At 40.7% G+C, this 12261-nt stretch overlaps 1 protein-coding gene across 1 annotated transcript; it reads left to right on the plus strand.

The window, feature by feature from the left end:
• Window positions 1-5918: 5918 nt before the first annotated feature.
• Window positions 5919-7438, plus strand: LOC139750402 (uncharacterized). Its single transcript, XM_071665154.1, is given in 2 exon segments — window positions 5919-7168; window positions 7171-7438. Coding segments are annotated over 2 exon segments (1254 nt in total). The 5' UTR covers window positions 5919-6048; the 3' UTR covers window positions 7305-7438.
• Window positions 7439-12261: the final 4823 nt, after the last annotated feature.

Raw genomic sequence — 12261 nt, forward strand, 5'->3', positions numbered from 1 at the left:
TTTTTAACAGAAAACACAAGTGCAAGGCATCTTGTCTGTATGTATCTTTAGGGTTGATGAATAATATTATAACTTCAAAGCCTTCAGAATTCTTTTTGAAGGCCACCCTCATAAGAGAACTAAATGAGCTTAAACAGTCATTTGAGAGATTTCTTTGACCTTTAGCAAGCAAGAGTGTGGATTTTAAAATTAACCTTATATTTAAAAACCTAATTTCTAGAGAGTTTGATTATTTGCTGTTGGCTGCTGGAGATATTTTTCTTTTTTCAAACAATGGATGAGATAGACAACTTTGTTAGCCTTGTTTGAAAATGTTAAGATATTGCAATAAACTAGGATTGTCTTTTCAATTGAACCTTTGTTGTCTTTATGCCCAGTGTGTAAGTGATGGTTTATATAGAGGTTCGAGCTCATTCACTGGATGTTGTACTTTTGTTTAGGTACCATAGGTACTTGCTAATTCTTGTGACCTTCCATGTCTTGGACAGGAAGTGTACAACACATGTTATTTTAAAGAAAAAAATGCTGTTGCCTGCTGCCAGCATTACTGAGAATAATGAAAGTTTACTGGATAGATGGAATGATTCATAGAGTACATGCAGTTTAACCCATCAGATGCATGGCTTGACTTTCATCGTTGTCATTAGAAGAAACTTATCACTTTGCTAGAGCACACCTGAGTTTTGCCAAGTAAAAAGCTGAATTAACATTACTTATGCTGTTTTCTGGAAATATCTGTCTGATATGTTTATGCTTTTCTCTTATTTTTAATTTCTCTTATTCTCATATTTATTTATCTTATTCTCTTATTTATTTTCTTATTTTTATACAATATTCTATTGATCATTATTTTTTTCATTCTTATAGGAAAAGTAATATTTTACACCGTCTGATTATTTGTTTTTGGAATTTTAGTCTTGTGTGGAAAGTTCGTGTTAAAAAGTCAAATCGAAATTTCCATTTCTAATGGAGTTATTATATCTCTGGGAACTGCTTGTGGCATCCACTGATGCAACCAAAGGGTTAAGTGAACACTTTTTACATTATTTAAAACCTTGTGTTAGCCAGTTAGAAAATTTCGATAATGATTGTAATGTAGGGTTATTTCACAAATTCTGAAAAAATTATTGAAACATGCGACATATATAAAACACATCTAAGGTTTAGTGCACTGGAAGATTATTTTGTTTTATGTAGCAGTGAGACGTATACCATTAACTATTGCTGGCATCAGCTCGCTGCCGACTGATATGTTAACTGTTGTTGCATCAGCCATGTGCAGCTTGTCATCATGTCCTTAACATAGTTCTTGTGCAGTTGCCATATATGACTTAGCTGACTCTTGGCATAATTTTTTCCTTTTGTTGAATTGTTACGTCACTTTCCAGTGTACCAAGATAACACAAAATTTCCTTACAAGAATGTGCTGCAGACCATTGTATTGTTTCTTTGTTTCTCTTTGGGTATATCAAAGAAACCAGTCTTTGGACAATCCTTATCTAATTTTTCATAGAATTTGGATGTCGAAATGCCAATTATTTTGTTTTTAATCTTTTTTTTTCCATTTCATGTGCTGGAAATTTCTTAGCTTACCAGGAGGTCCTTTTTCCTATAATTCTGTTGTTTCTTTTGGAAGGTGTTTCAGACCAGCAGCTCAGTTGCTTCATTTTTATCCTGGTATAACACTTTTTTTCACCTAGTCATAGGATAAGGCCTGTGAGTTGAAAATTTCCTTGCTTTTAAACAAGAACATTTTCCCTTAATTCTGTTGTACTTATTCATGTTTGTGGTCAGTAACTTATTTTTATGATTGGCCTCCTAATATTTGAAAGATATGCTCTCAGCCAGAGGATTATTTTATTACCTACACTTCACAATCGGATTGATATGTCACTCAGTATTGAGCATGCATCCTGAGTTCTCTCTCAGGCTTAGAAAAATTTTATTACCTACACTTCACAATCAGATTGATGTCACTCAGTATTAAGCATGCATCCTGAGTTCTCTATCAGGCTTAGAATTCTAAATGGCCTTTGTCAGAGTGGGATTTAGCAGGACTTAGGGCAAGCTAAGGACACAGTTGGCACTTATTTCATATCACCAGAACAGGTGCTTTTTGTTGTTTGCTTGGTGAAGTCAGATGCAGCCATTTTTTTTTTTTTTGGGTGCTTTAACAACATGAAAGCGTTTCATTATGTCCTTCCACTACACAGTGAATGTACTGCACTATGTAATCACCCCTTATCTGTCTGTCTGTCCTGAAATTATTGTTTGCATGATAAGGACAATACTTTTATGTACGCACCCGTGAATGACTTATTAGATGGGGGCTTGTAGTTGCTTGAAACTGAGGAGGAATGGAAAGATGGAGTGAGAGATGTTATGAATGCTTTGGGCCTGAACATACAAGATGTGCAAGGGTTAGAGAGAGTCGGAGTGATGTGGTTTACAGGGGATGACATGCTGTTGATGGGCTGAATTAGGACAGATGAAGTGGTTGGGAGAAACCATGGAAAGTTCTGTGAGGCCTGGTTGTGGATAGTGACTCTTGTTTATGTGCATTATACATGACAGCTAGAGAGTGGATGTTAGTGAATGAGGCCATTTTGTTGTTCTTCTTGGCACTGCCTTCCTGTTATGGGAAATGGTGAACAAGTATGAAAAAACAAATCTTCAACTCGCCCTTACTGACTTGTATTTCTTAGCAAAAGCGATTGCAGATACGCCAACTTTGTCTGAGGCCACTTGCACAGAACTAGGGCCCCTAGTCGTCTTGCACATAGGACAGATTCCAAACTGCTCGAGGTATACTTTCCGTTCTGTTATGTAATGTTTTAATTTCCTGAATTTCAATTACTGTTGTGTAAGTAAAAAATCAAAGACTGCATCCAAGATGTTTGCATCTCATTACTTCCAAATGTGTGAGTTTTATGCTTTGTTTTGTATATTTTTCATTGCTTTCAGTTTTTTATAAATTGCTTGTATGCAGTATGCTGACCTCACATCTGTATTGCATATTTTCTAGAAGTTGTGAGATGAATTGTTTATCTTTTTTTATCTTTGTGAAAATTGCTTGAAATGTTCAAATGGAGAATTTTCATGTGACTTTGGAACACTTGATATTCAGGTTCATGATAACTAATGTTTGAAAGTCTTCTTTTCTTTTCCATTTTGGTTTTCGTTTAATTTCTAAATTGACTCAGAATATCTAGTAGACACTGAAAAACTTATGTCTAGTAAATCTGTACAGTACTTTAGGCAGAGTGCTGCATTCAGAATCTTTAATTAAAATCTGTTTTGCATTTTTATGTTCTAGCTAGATCTAGGAAGAAAACCCATGATAGTTTTTCAAATATCTGCCAAAGCTTTATGAGTGTCGCTTTATTGATGGCAGAATTGGCTCATGTTAATGTGTTCCTTATTAACAGGTTTTGAGGTTATTACCTTAGCTGATGCAAGCAATGAATTCTGGAAATAAAGAAGCAAGAGATGATTGTACGATTGATAGGTTTGAGTGTGTGTGCCAGATCATTAGAATTGACTCCAGTGTTGTTGTGACTAAAAAGTTTTGGTAGTACAGTAAGTGGAAGAAGGCAAATAGAAAAAACCTTCACATCATTATGCTTCTTCAAAGATAATGCTTCAGAGGACTTTGAGATAATTAGTCCACACTATTTAACAAAAAATAAATGGTATTGGTTCAGCTTTTTATTATCATATAATAGCTTGCTGATTGTACAGATGGTAATTTTTCTAACGAAAATCAAATGAGACAGCTCCCCCCTGCCAAAAAGAAAAAAAACAACAAAAATTGTTTCATGTACTATATAGCATTGGCTATAGAAATGTGTTTACAGCTCAAACTAGTTTATAATGTATCATATAGTGATATAAGCTAATTAATATCAGTATATTTTATATATATCTATTCTCTTGCCTTTAATTATGGTCCCAATTACATGGAATAGATCATGTGTGTACATTCACGTTTTGGGGGGAAAATTATTGTGATAAATTGGAATCCCAAGCCCCACAGTCTGGCATAGGGGAGGAATTGCCTTGTTCCTTGAGGGTACCAGAATATTAAAGTACAGAAATAAGTCATGGTATGTTTCCTACATTCATTTCCATTGTTATATTGGCATAATGTTGCCCAGCCTTTGACAGAACATAATGCCTTTGATGATTATTATTTATTGATTGTCATGCAGCTGATACTGTAATGGTATTTTTAAGTAATTAATGATATTCTTGCAATAACATTTACCGTGACTGATTTAAGATGCAATAAGGAATGCAGGGTACAAAATATTTATGAATTTTATCAGTAACATGAGCAGTGAAAGTAAAACTGTACATTGTTCTGGTATGGTGCTCCTTACTTCACATCATACTAAAGTTAAAGTGTTAAGAGAAACCTTAGTTACAGCCATCACTGAATTTCGTAAGATTGTCATTCCATATTGGAAATTGATGTTTGATTACCGATAGGTTGAATGAAATATGAAGTTATGTTGAGATAACTTGATGACACAGATGACTTTCAATACTTGTAGGGGAGTTGTTTTACCATGTTATACTTTAATCAAGCCCTAATCATCCAGTCCATTATGTAAAAGTTATGAACAGATTGTGGCTGCTTGATTTTTTTCTTTTTATAACATTAATTTAATTACATTTGTCTGTTTATGATATTTAGTAGCGACAAATCTGATTGTTAATTGGTTTGATTAAGGGTGTACATGTGGAACACTACACAGCATGGCAAGTCTAGTTTTGCAGTGTAATTAAGGACATGTATATTTCTTAGTAAATTTGTATTGGATTGTTGTTGAGAGTTTAATAAACTTTAAGTAAATATAACTTTTTGAATATCCTCCTGGAATTACTGAATATTTTTAGATCATGATAGAGCTAGGCCATTTTCAGTGTGTTATTAAGTGCTAGTTATGGGAAAGGATTAAAAAAACAACTACTGTCCATCATTACGGCATAGGACAAAATTGAAATGTGAAATACTTCTGATTTGGTTGCTCTTGCAGAATATGAATGGATGATTTTTTTTTTTTGTCTTAGGTTCCAGTCATGGACTGAATCAAATCCTCTTTGAGGCCAGGCCATGAATGAGATGTAAAAAGAACTAAAAAGATGGAAAAGTAGAGAGATGAGGAAAACTGATGTTAGCATTAGTTCGAATGGAGAGAACCTTGAGGAAGTGGAATGTTTTAGGTACCTGAGAGTGGAAATGACAGTGACTAACCATGGAAACTGAAGTTAGCTATTGGGTGTGTAAGGGTATTAAGGCACTAAGGGCACCTAAGAGTGTTTGGAAAGAGAGGTGGTTGTCAGAGAGAAAAGATGGGTATATTCTGTCGCATGGGTCCTAGATAAGAACGTACAAGGGTGGATGTGTTGGAAATGAAATGTTTGTGGAGGATTGATTGAACAAGAGAGAGATGTAGTTAGAGTGTGTATGAAAAAGCTGAAATGGTTTGGACATATGAAGAGGATGGATCAGGGGTTTTGATAATCTTGATATACCAAGCTACTTAGGACAGATTCATTTGATTTCACATGAAGTGTTGGTCACAAACTCTTGGGCAAATGTTTTACCTCGAATAAGGTGAGTTACCAGTTAAAGCAGTTGAAACCAGTATCATAGATATGTTTAGTAGACTTGATGAATATTTAGCTTTAGATCCATGACTAACGTTATTTGCACCCCTTAGTTACATGAAAAGTACACAATTTTATGTCAGCAAATCACACCTCTGCTAGAGGTCGCTTTCCCATGAGATACGCTTTGCTGCTTCACGCCACCAGTTGCTGTGCTTCCTTCGCGCCGTCCAGACGGTTTTCTGCAGCTGTGAGCTTGGCAGCCTTCTTCCCGTGATCCCTCTGGAGCGGAAAGGCTTTGCTACAGCCTGTGACCCAGTTTGGGGCTGGCTGCAACACCACCTGTGATCCATTTAGGAGCGGGGAGGGAAGTGCGTTGTTGATGCATTTGTGGAGTTGACGCCTCTCACACTGACCTGCACTGCCGCCGCCATGTCGGATGTCCCGGGCAGTTCCACCAGCATACGGAGATCGAGTAAGGAGGGCGATTCTGAACATGCCAGGCATGTGAGGAAAGGCTCCTCGCATAGTACTAGCTCCAGGAGCAGCCCTTCTCAGCGGGAGGCTCTTCAGGGCGGTAAAAATAGGCCCCATGGTCACGTCACTGGTGATGGCGGTGACTCTGCTTCCCAGCACACACGTTCCTTGCCTTCTACCTCAAGGGATGAGGCATCTGCGCCGCCCTGGAACATGGTGATGGACGCTTTGGCTGCTTTACGTGGTGATGTGGAGAAATTGAAGGAGGGAAGGAACTTAGGCCCCAGTCGGGGGGCTGATGATGCCGCGGTGGCCGCCGATGTAAACATTGGCCTTTCTAGCCAGGTGGTGCCTCCCTCGTGCTCGCCCACAGGTTTTTTGGGCTTTACTCCAGCTGACCATTACCTTTCCAGTGATGAGAATGACGGGCGGCCTGACAGTGTTCTCCTGCAGTGCGCCAGGGCTTACGGTCCTGTGGATGAGGTGTCTGATGGCATTGACCAGCATGTTGCCGATATGGTTAACCATGTCTTTGCTCGCGGCTTGCGAGAGGAGGAGTATAAGGAGATTTTGGAGGATGCTGCAGCCAAGAGGCCAGATAACTGTCCTGCCTTAGCGCCCGTGGATTGCAACTTGCAAGTTTTAGATGCACTGAAGACTGATGCCAAGAAGGCAGACTTCCGTCTGAAGGATGTTGGGAAAGACATTATTCCGGCTGCCACAATTTTGACTAAATCACTCACAGTGCTTGACAAGATCGCCCAGACTAGCCAACCAGATGTTGCCCAGGAAGTGGGCATGCTTAATGGTGGCCTGGCACTCCTGGGTCATGCTAATCACAAGAATAATCTGGCTCGCCGGTTCATCATCCAGTGTGAAATTAACCACAAGTATGCTCATCTCTGTTCAGACAAGGTGCCCATGACTCGTCTTCTGTTTGGGGATGATGTCTCACTCTCAGCCAAGCACATTGAGGAGTCTGAAAAGTTAAGGAGTAAGATTGCTCCAAGGAAACCGCTCTCTGCCTCGAAGTTTGGTCCTGGCAAGTTTAGGGGCTCTTCTGGGAGACTGCCATACATGGCTTTTATGGCCAGTTTCATCCTTGTGGCCAACGCACGCATGGTCCCTGGAGTGAGCACCGGCAATCCTTCTCACGGCAGGGTCCTGAAACAAAAAACTCCCGAGGCCGGGGTCACAATCCCCGGCAGTAACTGAGGTGAGTCATCCTTTTCAAGCTGGCAGACTTCACTATTTTGTACATGATTGGCATGCTATTACCAGTGATCCAAATATTTTAGATATTGTTCAGCATTGCCATTTAGATATTGATGTTGCTAACATTGGCCCTTTATTTGCTGAAGAGGTTGAGTATGTGTTTAATGTCGAGGAAAAGGAAATTGTTTGCCAGGAAATTGTACAGCTTTTGAGTCTGGGGGTTATCAAGGAGGACCCAGAGACAGGAGGGGCAGATTCTCTCCTCTATTTTCTTAAGATGGAAGAAGGATGGTGGGATTAGGATGATCCTTAACCTGGAAAAATTTGATAAATTTTTAGAGTACAAACACTTCAAGATGGAAAATTTTGAGTAGGCGATTCGTCTTGTTAACAGCGGTGTCTTCATGGCCTCTGTCGATTTGCGGCACGCCTATTATTCTGTTAAGATAGCTGAGGAGCAACAACGCTTTCTGTGTTTCAAGTGGTAAGGAAAAATTTATCAATTCACATGTCTCCCTAATGGGGTTGCGGATGGTCCCCGTCTGTTCACGAAATTAATGAAACCTGTTTTTGCTGTACTTAGAGAGAAGGGACATATCACGAGTTTCATTGATGATACTCTTATTTGTCACTGCACTTTTGATGGATGTTGTGAGAGTGTGCGTGCCACTGTTGACTTGCTCAAGAAGTTAGGTTTCTGTATTAACGAAAGCAAATCTGTCTTGGTCCTTACTAAGCGCTTGGAGTATTTGGGGAACATTATAGATTCTGAGACTATGACAGTAACATTACCTGATCGTAGGATACACAAGATACTACAATGCTGTGAGGAATTGTTACATAGTGACAGAGCCAAAATTCGGAATGTGGCCAGAGTTGTTGGGCTATTAGTTGCAGCCGTTCCAGCAGCAGAGATGGGGAAACTGCATTACAGGCGGTTAGAATGTGCTAAGATTGCTGCGTTAAGAGTCGCAAAAGGTAACTTTGACAAGTGGATGGTGGTCACTCATGAGATGAGATTGGACTTGCTTTGGTGGGTATCTCACATTGCATTGCAAAACAGACAAGATTTTTCGGAAGGGCACAGAATTGGATCTGTATACTGATGCATCAAATTTAGGTTGGGGTAGCCACCTCAATCAGCAAAAAGTTAATGGGAGATGGTCATTATCAGAATCTGCCTTGCACATTAATGCAAAGGAACTCAAAGCCATCTCCCTGGTAGTGCACTCATTTGCATCTCTTCTCAAAGGACGACATGTTCGGGTGTTTTGTGATAACACGACAGCAGTGACCTATGTCAATGAAATGGGCGGCACACGGTCCTCACTGTGTAATGACATTTGCCGTGACTTTTGGGAGTGGTGTGCGGTGAATGATATCTGGCTTACCTGCTCTCATGTACTGGGTAAAGTCAATCTCATGGCAGATGCTGCATCTCAGACATTCAATGACAGGCATGAGTGGAAATTGAATGAAGAACTCTTTAGGGGTTTTTGGGGTTCCGAGCATTGATCTCTTTGCTTCTAGACTGAATGCTCAAGTGATTCGTTTCTGCTCCTGGAAACCTGACCCAGATGCAGAACATTTTGATGCCTTTTCTATCTGCTGGTATCAGTTTGAACTACTCTACCTTTTCCCACCCTTTGCTCTTATCGCCAGGTGCCTACAGAAAATTCGAGCAGAGTCAGCAAAGGGGTGGATGGTATTGCCTCTCTGGCCGTCCCAGCCCTGGATGGGGACTCTACTCACTTTGCTGGTCAAGGAACCACGGCTGATTCGGAGGGGAGCACACGTCTTGCGTCACCCATCGACGGAGGAGGAACACCCCATTCTCCGACACACCCAACTGATGGCTTGCCTCTTATCCGGCAATGTCTGCGAGACGGGCATTTCTCAGGCAGGTACAGACATCATTCTTGCCTCCTGGAGACCTGCGACTGCGAGGCAGTACCAGCCACATATTAACGGGTGGTTACAGTTTTGTGGTAGCCGGATCATCGATCCCTTTGCTCCCACTGTGTAACTAATATCGTAAATATTCTGTCTGTCACTTTCCACAGAGGTGTTAGTTATACTTCAATCAGCACTGCCAGGGGTGCACTCTCCTCCCTGGGGATTACTGTGGATGGTTGCAGTGCAGGCAGCCATCCTCGTCACCAGGTTCTTAAAGGGAGTTTTTAACTTGCAGCTGTCTGTCCCTAGGTATACAAGAACTTGGGATGTTCAGCAGGTGCTACAGCATCTGCGTGCCATGGATCCTTTGTCCTCCCTCTCTTTAAAGGATTTAACACTGAAGCTTGTGATGTTGATGGTACTTACGCAGGCTGCCAGAATACAAACTTTGCATTGTTTGTTGCTGAAGAATATTAGTTTTGGGGAGGATTCTGTTTGTGTTTGGTTAGGGGAAACTATTAAACTGTGCAAGCCAAAGTTCAATGTGCGGTTTGTGGCCTTTAAAGCATTTTCTACTGACATTAGATTGTGTGTGTGAAACTCTGAAAATGTATATTGCTAGGACAGAGGAGTTCAGAAATTCTGCACATCAGGAGAATGGGAAGTTACTCCTAAGTTTTATCAAGCCCCACAAGCATGTAACGAGGGACACTGTTGCAAGGTGGATTCGAACAGTGCTTTCTCTGTCAGGCATAGACTCCAGCCAGTATTCAGCAGGCAGTGTTCGGCCTGCAGCTGCATCGAAAGCCAAAGCCATGGCTCTACCGATTGGACACATCATGGCAAGGGCTGGGTGGTCCAGGGCTGCCACTTTTGCCAAGTTTTATGACAAGGAGATTGTCCTGAGTCACGATCCTTTCCAAGATGTTGTCCTTCAATAGTCTGTTCATTTTGTTTCCATAGATGTTGTCTCTTGTCACCTGGTCCATGGCTATGTAAATTTCTTACTGTATTGCAGTTGGTTACTGCTTGTATCATTTCTCCTCTCTGCATGTCTACAGTACGACACCCACATGGCTTCAAAACCTCATGGGAAAGTGACCTCTAGCAGAGGTGTGATTTGCTGACGTAAAATTAATGAAGTACATGAGACTTACCGTAGGTCAGTTGAAATGTGCTTCGAATTTTATGAAGCAAATCACCTCTGCTAGAAGGGAGCTTTCACATGCCCACCTCTCCCACCCTACGCTCTGTAGCGTCTTGTGGCTTACATATTTCTAGCAGTGCAAAATGTTCAGTTACTCTTTAAAGTCTGGTGGTGTGAAGCGGCAAAGCGTATCTCATGTGAAAGCTCCCTTCAAGCAGAGGTGATTTGCTTCATAAAATTCGTAGCACATTTCAACTGACCTACGGTAAGTCTCATGTACTTCATCAATTTTCTTGGAAATGTACATGACTGATCTTAGTTTCAGACTTCCACTTCTGTCACAAGCAGCCTTGAAAGGACCCAGTGGTCTTTTGTTGTTTGAGTGCCTCTGTATTCCTTTGTTAGTTAGGGTGTGACTTTGAATGGAGAAAACTTGGGGGAAGTGGGGTGTTTTAGATGCTCGGGAGTAAACATGGCAGTGATTTTAACCAGCATTGAGTCTATGTAGAATCCTTTGTACATCATGTTTCCTTGGAAGTATGACGAGCATTTACACGGCGAATTTACTAATTAGGGAGCGCCACACCACAGGAACCAGGTTCATCAGCACTGATTACAGTGTGAGCATGCACACAAGGCAAACTGACTAATCAGGGAGCACCACACCACAGCATCCAGTAACTTGGTTCATCAGCACTGAGTACAGTGTAACCCCATGTGAGACACTGTCATATTCTCCTTAGGAAGACAACTGTCAACACAGTAAAAATTAAATCCTGATTGGCAGCTCATGCTTCATGGATATCTTTATAGGCTTACTTCTGATTTGTTTTTAGAAAGTGATAATACAAGAGGGGAAAGATTCCAGCCCCTTCTTCCCACCTATTAATTGTCCCTTATGACACAAAGGAGACACATGGGTAAAGTTCTTAATAATCCATCACTAGGGATAAAGTTTTTTATTTGCTGTTTTCCTTTTTAAACCAGAAGCAAATGAAACAATGGCCTCATATCCACACCTCTCTAGCTTTCATACTTAATGCACTTAAATCAGAGCTCACTATGCCTCACAGACCAATTCTGTGGTTTGCCATGACCACAACATATACTCTAGTTCAGCCAGTTGACAAACCATATATACCATTTTGCTTAAATATGTCCATCCTTGCATGCTTTCACCCAGCTGAATGTTCTGGCCCCAGCACCTCAAGCATCTTTCACTCCAGCCTTCCATCATGAAAATATCAGTACAGTTAACTGGTAGACAGCCACCCACTAGGGACCTATATTACTGGTACTACCAGCTTAAGTCTCTGGAGGGTTAGTAACTGCTGCTTAATAAGTCAGCACGTAAGTGGTTGCCAAATTGCACTCCTCTGACCCAGGTAGATATCTTTCCTTTCTGTCGTACCCACACTTGGACTATTGACATTCTGTATACAATCATACAATCTCTTCGTGACAACACTTAATTCACAAATTCTTTGCAACTCAACAACTCAAGATTTTCCTGCAGTGAGTGCTTATGCATCAGACTTGCCTTTTGGTAAAATGGTAGGAGCAACATAGAGAAATAGAAGGTAAAACATTAGGCAGGAGCATAAAGGTAGGTTTAGTAGTTTGGAATATTAGGTTGAAGTAATCGGTTGGTAGGAACCTCTGGAAACACTGCACTCGAGTTTCCCTCTGCCAGTGGCCTGAAAAAGGTGAGGCACTAAAGGTTAAGAAGTGACATTAAAGTTCACAGTTATGGAGAGCTTTTTGCCCTGGCCATTCCCTTAAGGGAAGGGAGTTACCCGAGGAAATGGGTTTTAGAGATACAGATAGTTCTAAAATTTATCAAATATTCCTTCCTTCAAGTGAAAACTGGATGTTTCTTTTCCTAAAGGTGGGAAAATGCAAATAACCAA

Source organism: Panulirus ornatus, chromosome 9 (genome assembly GCF_036320965.1).
Source record: "Panulirus ornatus isolate Po-2019 chromosome 9, ASM3632096v1, whole genome shotgun sequence".
NCBI lineage: Eukaryota > Metazoa > Arthropoda > Malacostraca > Decapoda > Palinuridae > Panulirus > Panulirus ornatus.